General features: G+C 48.8%; 1 protein-coding gene across 1 annotated transcript; it reads right to left on the reverse strand.

Moving 5' to 3' along the window:
- Positions 1-3,563: 3,563 nt before the first annotated feature.
- On the reverse strand, positions 3,564-8,489 carry PSMB3 (proteasome 20S subunit beta 3). The gene is made up of 7 exons (XM_086864745.1): positions 8,471-8,489; positions 8,423-8,437; positions 8,116-8,300; positions 6,052-6,159; positions 5,377-5,554; positions 4,825-4,919; positions 3,564-3,669 (listed from the first exon to the last, which is right to left on the reverse strand). Exons 2-7 carry the CDS (start codon positions 8,423-8,425, stop codon positions 3,621-3,623), a joined length of 618 nt encoding a protein of 205 aa, XP_086720871.1. The 5' UTR covers positions 8,426-8,437; positions 8,471-8,489; the 3' UTR covers positions 3,564-3,620.
- Positions 8,490-9,543: the final 1,054 nt, after the last annotated feature.

Raw genomic sequence — 9,543 nt, forward strand, 5'->3', positions numbered from 1 at the left:
ACACCACAAATCAAAGCCAGAGAAAAAAGGGGAGGTGAGGATGGCAAAAATCTCCTTCCCTGAATTCTGGAATAAAAGAATAAAAAATCCAAACCCAGGGGGAATTCCTGCAGAAATCCTTACAGAGTTCTGCCAAAAAAAAAAAAAAGGGCTTGAGAGCAGGGAATATTTTCCTTTTCCAGGCTGGGGTGAAATTTGGCTTTTTCAGGGAAGCCCCACAAGGATTTTTCCCTTCAGCAGTGCCCCGTTGCCATCTCGTGTATTTAAAGTGATTTAAATGAAATTTTCTCACCTGATCCAACCCAGGTATGGAACTTTGTTTAACAGAAGTTGTTTTTTTGGTATATTGTTTACATTTGGAGAAGTAGCATTACCTTAAAAATGCTAATTTTTGTTTCTAGACAGTATTTTTATTACCAGGACGAGAAGTGAAACTGCAAATGTTTGATTTGTTTTTAAAAGGGATTTTTTTTTTTTGTTCTTTTTCTTTGTTTTGTTTTATTTTTTCCTTTTAAATCTTGTTTTAGGTCACTTTTTTAACTCAAGTATTTAAAAAAATAATGAAAACCCAGCCCTTTCAATTCTGTTTTTCCAACTGCTTGTGCTAATTCCTTGTTTTTGGTATGGATTTAGTTATTCCCATCCTCATCATGGACTGAGAGGATTTCCAGCAGAATTCAGGAATTTTTTTGGCAAAAAAACAAAACAAAATAAGCAAAATTTTCTGCAGTGGAATTCCAAACAATCAGTGAGCAGCAGCTCTCCCTGATCTGATCTAAATTCCCAAAATCTGCTGGGAGCTGGGAATTTCCTGCTGGGAATTTCCCTGTCGGGAATGATCCGAGATTCCAGGGGGAGAGGGGAGAGGGGGCAGCTCTGGGCAATCAAGTGCAATAAATCCACTGCAATCACTGAAATCTCATCCAGTGAATCCATGGAATGGGATCCTGCTGGGATCTGGGAACATCCCCGGGACGTCCCTCCGGAATTCGGGAGAATCCCCAGGAATTCCTTCTGGAATTTGGGAGAATCCCCAGGAATTCCTTCTGGAATTTGGGAGAATCCCCAGGAATTCCTTCTGGAATTTGGGAGAATCCCCAAGAATTCCTTCTGGAATTTGGGAGAATCCCCAGAGTTCCCTCTGGAATTTGGGAGAATCCTCAGGCATTCCCTCCAGAATTTGGGGGAATCCCCTGAGTTCCTTCCCTCTGGAATGCAGGAGAATCCCCCAGAATTTCCTCTGGAATTTTGGAGAATTCCCCAGAATTCTCTCTGGAATTTGGGAGAATCCCCAGAGTTCCCTTTGGAATTTGAGAGAATCCCCAGGAGTTTCCTTTGGAATTCAGGAGAATCCCCAGGAATTCCTTCTGGAATTTGGGAGAATCCTCAGGAGTTCTCTTGGGAATTTTGGAGAATTCCCCAGAATTCTCTCTGGAATTTGGGAGAATTCCCCAGAGTTCCTTTGGGAATTTGGGAGAATCTACAGGAATTCCCTCCAGAATTTGGGAGAATCCCCAAGAATTCCTTTTGAAATTTGGGAGAATCCCCAGGAATTCCTTCTGGAATTTGGGAGAATCCTCAGGAATTCTCTCTGGAATTTTGGAGAATCCCCTGACTTCCTTCCCTCTGGGATTCAGGAGAATCCCCCAGAGTTCCCTCTGGAATTTGGGAGAATCCCCAAGAATTCCCTTTGGAATTTGGGAGAATCCCCAGGAATTCCCTCCAGAATTTGGGGGAATCCCCTGACTTCCTTCCCTCTGGGATTCAGGAGAAACCCCCAGGATTTCTTCTGGAATTTGGGAGAATTCCCCAGAATTCTCTCTGGAATTTGGGAGAATCCTCAGGAATTCCTTCCAGAATTTGGGAGAATCCCCAGGAATTCCCTCTGGAATTTGTGAGAATCCCCAGGAATTCCCTCTGGCCTCTGCCTGTGTTTCATCCCGAGAGCCACAATCATGGAATTCACCTGGAATTCACCCCCTGGGGATGGAAAACTGAACCACTTTAATTTCCTTTTTTTTTTTTTGAGGGGGGAGGAAATTCCTGGAACAGCAGAGGATTCCCAGCCCGGTCAGGAGGTTGTGGATATTCCCAATCCATGACTACTATGCAGTCCTTTTTTTTTTGGAAATTCCCTGGAATTTCACCCCCAGCTGAAGGATTTTTTTCCCCCCCAAAATCAAGGTGGGGGTGTCTCCAGCCCCAAATTCCCAAATTTCCCATTCCTGCAGAGACCCTGCCCCTCATTCTGGATTTTTGGGATGGATCCCATGGATAACTGGGATCCATGAACTCTGGACATTTTGGGTTTGTTTTTTTTTTCACTCAAAAAAACAGATTTAAAATCCCCAAAATTTAAATCCAGCTCCCACACGCAGGTCACGAGGCTGGGCAGGGCCAATCAGTGCAACTGAATTTAAAAATTAAAAAAAAAAATTAAAAATAAATAAAAATAAAAAATGTGAATAAATTAAGCTTAATCTAAAAACTAAAAAAAAAATAAAAAATAAAAAAAAAACCTTAAAAAAATGGAAAAAAATATGGGAAAAAAAACCATTCTAGGATTTTTCACTGCTGTTTTTTAAATAGGAATTTGAAGTCCTCTGTGCTTGTCTGTTTGCTAGGAGCAGTTTGAGACACTGTTACTGTTTTGAAATGCATGCATGTTACGAGATGAGTCTCCAACCAGAGAAAAAACAAACAAAAAAAAAACAACAAAAAAACAAAAAACAACAAAATAAAATTAAAACTTTGTGTACACCTGGGCCCTCCCCGCTCTGCTCTTTGACCTGGAGGGGACAGGATGGGGGAAAACTGGGAAAAGGACGGGATTTTAATGGGAAACTGGGGAGAATTCCCTGCCTGGGAGGGTGGGGAGGGGATGGGGTGGAATTCCCAGGGGGAATTGTGCTAATTCCTTGGTTTTGGTGTGGATTTAGTTATTCCCATCCTCAGCATGGACACATTGAACTGATGGGGTTTCCAGAAGAATTCAGGATCATTCCCAGAATTCAGGAACATTCCCAGAATTCAGGAACAATTCTAGAATTCAGGAACAATTCCAGAATTCAGGAGCATTCCCAGAATTCGGGATCATTTCTGGAATTCAGGAACAATTCCAGAATTCAGGAACAATTCCAGAATTCAGGAGCATTCCCAGAATTCAGGATGATTTCCAGAATTCAGGATCATTTTCAGAATTCAGGATCATTCCCAGAATTCAGGATCATTTCCAGAATTCAGGATCATTTCCAGAACTCAGGATCATTCCCAGAATTCAGGATCATTCCCATCCCTGGAAATGCTTCGGAGCAGCCTCCAGCGGGAGGTGGCACCGGGATCTCCCCTCCCAACCAAACCCTTCCAGGATTCCACAGCCAGAGCTGCCTCTTCCCGTGTGTTTTTCCCAGTTTTTCCCAGTGCTGGCTGTCAGGAGCTGGGATCTGGCAGGAAAAGCCATTCCTGGGCTGCATCCCGTGCCAGGAATCACCCGGGGGGCTCCCACCCCTCGTGGTGCCGCGGGGTCGGGGCTCAGAGCCCACTCAGAGCCAGCCAGAGGCCAGTGCAGGGCAGAGTTTTATTGGAAAAAGTCCCGAGTGGCCCCGAGCGGCCGTGCTGGGCTAATCCATGCGAGCCTTCAGCGTCCTCGTGGTGATCTTGTCTTTCTCTCTGCAGGGGGAAAGAGAGGAGATTGATTATTGATCATTGATCGATGAACCCGGGTTTAAACCCCTCCCTGCAGCTTGGGGAGGGCTGGGGAGCTCGGTTGGGTTTTTGAAGCCAAAATTCCAGGCAGTTCCCAGGCCTGGGATGCTGCAGGAAGAAAATTGGGATTTGTTTTTAAAGCAGCCAGGTGCCAGAGCTGGGAGGTAATGCTGCATCCGTGTGGGGCAGAGCCTCCTCATCCCGTGGGAATGCAGGCTGGGAATCCCTGAGTGAGACACAAACTCCAGGATTCCATCCTCATCCCGTGGGAATGCAGGCTGGGAATTCCTGAGTGAGACACAAACTCCAGGATTCCATCCTCATCCCGTGGGAATGCAGGCTGGGAATTCCTGAGTGAGACACAAACTCCAGGATTCCATCCTCATCCCGTGGGAATGCAGCCAGGGAATCCCTGAGCAGGATTCAAACTCCAGGATTCCATTCCCATCCTGTGGGAATGCAGGCTGGGAATTTCTGAGCAGGATTCAAACTCCAGGAGTTGTTTCTTTGCTCCAGTGAAATCAAAGCCTGGGGAGGGGCTGGGCCTTGCTGAGGGCAGGATTTGGGGAGCCCCTGGAGGGAATTCCCAACTCCTGGAATTTGGGGAGCCCCCACAGGGAGGGAATTCCCAGCTCCTGGGATCTGGGGAGCCCCTGGAGGGAATTCCCATCTCCCAGGATTTGTGGAGCCCCCACAGGAAGGCAATTCCCATCTCCCCTGATTTGGGGAGCCCCCAGAGGAAGGGAATTCGCATCTCCCTGGATTTATGGAGCCCCTGGAGGAATTCCCATCTCCCAGGATTTGGGGAGCCCCCAGAGGGAGGGAATTCCCATCTCCCGGGATTTTGGGAGCCCCCAGAGGAAGGGAATTCCCGTCTCCTGGGATTTTGGGAGCCCCCAGAGGGAGGGAATTCCCGTCTCCTGGGATTTTGGGAGCCCCCAGAGGGAGGGAATTCCCATCTCCCAGGATTTGTGGAGCCCCCAGAGGGAGGGAATTCCCATCTCCCAGGATTTTGGGAGCCCCCAGAGGGAGGGAATTCCCATCTCCTGGGATTTTGGGAGCCCCCAGAGGGAGGGAATTCCCGTCTCCCGGGGTAATTCCCGCAGGAGCAGCACTCACATGACGTGCACCACCACTCCCATGCCGGAAATGGCGTCTCTGTCCACGGCGTTGAGCATGGCCTGCGAGATGGTCTCAAAGAGGTGCTCGGGCTCCTGGGGCACACAGGGAACAGAAATGAGCTCACCTGGCCTGAAAATCCCTGCATTTCACCCAAATCCCACCCAGAAAATCCCACAAGGTTCCTCTCCTGGGCTGAACAGGGAAGCTGAAGTCTCACCCCAGGCAGCACAGGAGGGGGAGCTGATCAATCCAGGAATGCCAGGGGATCCCGGGAGATCTCAGGAGATCCCAGGGGCTCCCAAGAAATCCCAGGGGAACCCAGGAGATCCTGGGAAGATCCCAGGAGATCCCAGGGGAATCCCAGGAGATCCCAAGGAGATCCCAGGGGAACCCAGGAAATCCCAGGGAGATCCCGGGGGAACCCAGGAGATCCTGGGGAGATCCCAGGGGAACCCAGGAGATCCCAGGGGAACCCAGGATATCCTGGGGAGATCCCAGGAGATCCCGGGGAGATCCCAAGAGATCCTGAGGGATCCCAGCCCTGCTCACCATGTCGGGCTCCCACAGGGACTCGCACATCCCGTACATCTGCTCGGAGCAGGTGCCGCTGACCACGAAGTCGTCGGTGACCATGGGGCAGCCGATGAGGTCGAGCGAGCAGATGAAGGGCTCGTGGCTGAGCGGGTCCAGCCCCGCAATCACCGGCTCCGTGTAGTAGGGACCGAACCTGGCGACAAGGACAGCCCGGGAGGGGCCACGGGGATCGTCCTGGAAACCCCAAAAACCCCGGCCTGGGCCTGGGTTTGGGGCTGTGACCGTTCCCAGGGCTCCCCAACCCCTCTGCTGGAGAACCTGCCCTGAATTCCCAGCCCAGCCGCTCCCTGCCTCCTGTCCCAGTCCCTGCTGCGCTCCCACATCCCCCAGAAATGTTCTCCAGGCACAGGAAAACTTCCCACAGCTCCTTCCAGGAGCGCCCTGCAGAGGGTTTGGGGCAGCAAACCGCCCTGAAGCGGCAGGAGTTTGCTCTGCCTTGACAACCGACTCGGTTTGAGACAACTCGAGGAGGAAACGTCACCCCGAGACAACAATCATCCCTTCAGGGGAGGTGCTGGTGGCACCAGGAGATGATCCAGGCTCCTCTGGCCACACCAAGAGCAGTTTTTACAGAAAAACTCCTCAATTCCTCAAGAATTGGCAGCAAAGAGAAGCTTTTTGCAGTGTTACCTCCTCTCGTAGAGCAGGTTGGACACCATGCTCATGAAGGTCTGCGGTTTGATCTGCCTCCCTTCCTTCAGCTCGTAGAGATTCAGCCTGAACTTCAGCCTCTGGGCCCTGCAAAAACATCACAGCAGGGGCTGAAGCACAGCAGCTTCCCTCTCCTCTTCCTCTTCATCTCCTCTTCCTCTCCCTCTCCTCTTCATCTTCATCTTCCTCTCCCTCTCCCCTTCCTCTTCCTCTCCCTCTCCTCTTCATCTTCATCTTCCTCTCCTCTTCCTCTCCCTCTCCCTCTCCCCTTCTCTTCCTCTTCTCTCCCTCTTCCTCTCCTCTCCCTCTCCCCTTCCTCTTCCTCTCCCTCTCCTCTTCATCTTCCTCTCCTCTTCCTCTCCCTCTCCCCTTCCTCTTCCTCTTCCTCTCCTCTCCCTCTTCTCTCCCTCTTCCTCTCCTCTCCCTCTCCCCTTCCTCTTCCTCTCCCTCTTCCTCTCCTCTTCATCTTCCTCTCCTCTTCCTCTCCCTCTCCCCTTCCTCTTCCTCTCCTCTCCCTCTCCTCTTCATCTTCCTCTCCTCTTCCTCTCCCTCTCCCCTTCCTCTTCCTCTCCTCTCCCTCTCCTCTTCCTCTTCTCTCCCTCTCCCTCTCCTCTCTCTTTTCCTCTTCCTCTCCCTCTTCCTCATCTCCCTCTCCCTCTTCCTCTCCCTCTCCTCTTGCTCTCCCTCTCCCCTTCCTCTTCCTCTCCCTCTTCCTCTTCTCTCCCTCTCCTCTCTCTTTTCCTCTTCCTCTTCCTCTCCCTCTTCCTCATCTCCCTCTCCCTCTCTTCTTCCTCTTCATCTCCCTCTCCCTCTCCCCTTCCTCTTCCTCTCCCTCTCCTTCTCCTCTCCCTCACACCAGCCCTGGGGCAGGGAGAGCGTGCAGCTGCAGCTCCTTCTGAAGTTTAGGTGAAATCTTAGCACTAAAAGTTCAATTTTAGCATTAAAAACTCAATTTTAGCACTGAAAATTCTATTTTAGCCCTGAAAATTCCATTTTAGCCCCGATGTGCCCTCAAATCACAGGTGGGTTTATTTTAAAAGCTCTCCCACGAGGAGAGCTGGGAACAGCACCACTGGCAGTGTTTATTTTGTATTATTTGTATTAATTTGTATTAATTACAATTATTAGTATCTCCCCTTCCCATGGATAAACCAAGCTGATATATATATATAAATATACTATATATGATGTTATATATTATATACATAATAATATAACATAATAATCATAATATATTATAATATATTATCTATTATATCATATATATTAATATGGATATAATATATTAAAGTAGCTGATACATATAAATAATATATATTATTTATATAATAATAGAATATATTAATAGAACATGTATATATTATATATATGTATATATAATATATATATGTACGTAGATATATAGGTAATATATAATACATATTACATGATATATAATATGTATTATAGATAATACATATTATATAATATATATTATGTATATTTATATATGCATTATATTATATATGTATGATATCTAGTATGTATTATATGTATTATACATATTTTATAATATGTATAATATGAATTATACATATTTTATAATCATAAATTTTATAAATATATTATCTATACATATAATAATATATATAATGATATGTAATTATATATTTAACATAAATAACAGCTCATATACATATATACAATTATATATGTATAATATATATTATTATATTATATATATTATAATATTATATATAGTATACAATATTATATATAGTATATAATATTTTATATATATTATATATAATATATATTATATATATTATATATTGTTATACATACACATATAATAATATATATAATCATATGTAATTATATATATAACATAAATAACAGCTCATATAAATATATTTTATATATATATATATACATATCTTATATATACAAATATATATAAACACCAAGCTACCCTCGGTATTTATTACAAAAGATATATTTTTATTTTTTTTTACGTTCCTTATTGATTTTTCACATAATTTCTTACCAAAGCACTTCACTTACACGGTCTGCACGTCGGTGGCCAGCCCGGCCAGGCCGATGTAGAGCCTTTGTCCCATGGGGAAAATCTTCTGGAAGTCGGTGGTGACGGTCTGCGCCTGGATCCCGAAGCGCCGGTCGGCGGCGATGGCCACGCAGCCCTTCCCCCTCATGGCCATGACGGCCCCGCCGTTGTAGGACATGATGGACTGCGGGGAGCGGCGGCTCAGGGGCTGCGCGGCGGCCGCCGGGCCCCCGCCCGCCGCTTCCCCCTCACGGAGCGGCCTCCCCGCCGCGGCTCCCCCGCGCTGCGCCGGGCCCCGGCTCTCACCATGGCTGCGGTTCTTGTGTCCCGGCTCTATCCCCGCTGTGTCCTCGCTGTGTCCCGGCTCTATCCCCGCTCAGTCCCGGCTCTGTCCCCGCTCTGTTCCCGCTCCGTCCCCTCTCGCTCCCGGCCCGGTCTCTGCCCGCGCCCCGCTCCGGCCCCGCCGCGCCGCCGTCGGTCCCGCCCCCAACGCTTGCCATTGGCTGCCGCTCCCGCTGGTCCCGCCTCTCTCAGCTTCTCATTGGTCTTTACCACCGCCGCTCTCACCCCGACGCTTCCCATTGGTGCTGGTCCCGCCTTCTGCTCTCCCCATTGGCGGCCGTCGCCAGAGCGCTGCTGGTGATTGGCGGGAGCCGCAGCGGTGCGCGCAGCTGATTGGCTTGGGTCCGGCTGCGTGGGCGGGGCCGAAAAGTGACGAGTCACAGCGGGCGCGCGAGGCATGCCGGGAGGGGAGGGGGCAGGACTGAAAAATGGGAACAGCTGGAAAATGGGAACAGCTGGAAAACGGGAACAGCTGGAAAAATGGGAATAGCTGGAAAATGAGAACAGCTGGAAAATGGGAACAGCTGGAAAACGGGAACAGCTGGAAAAATGAGAACAGCTGGAAAATGGGAACAGCTGGAAAAATGGGAATAGCTGGAAAACGGGAACAGCTGGAAAAATGGGAACAGCTGGAAAAATGGGAATAGCTGGAAAAATGGGAACAGCTGGAAAATGGGAACAGCTGGAAAAACGGGAACAGCTGGATTAGGCACAGCTGGATCAATAGGGGGAGAGCTGGAGCAATGGGGAAACAGCTGGAAAATGGGGAAACAGCTGGATCGGGGCGGGGCTGGAGAAATGGGGTCACAGCTGGTTCAGTGGGGGAACAGCTGGAGCACTGGGGGCACGGCCAGATCCCGGGAACAGCTGGACACCTGGGTAACATCTGGATCAGTCGGGGGCAGAGCTGGATCGATGGGGGCACAGCTGGAGCAGTGGGGAAACAGCTGGACTGGGCACACCTGGAGCAGCAGCGCAATGGGGGCACAGCTGGACTGGGGAGGGGCACAGCTGGATAGGGGGGGCACAGCTGGATCGGGGGGGGCACAGCTGGATCCGGGGGTGCACAGATGGATGTGGCACAG

The sequence above is a fragment of the Cyanistes caeruleus genome, chromosome 27 (genome assembly GCF_971803275.1).
Source record: "Cyanistes caeruleus chromosome 27, bCyaCae1.hap1.1, whole genome shotgun sequence".
In the NCBI taxonomy this organism is placed as follows: Eukaryota; Metazoa; Chordata; class Aves; order Passeriformes; family Paridae; genus Cyanistes; species Cyanistes caeruleus.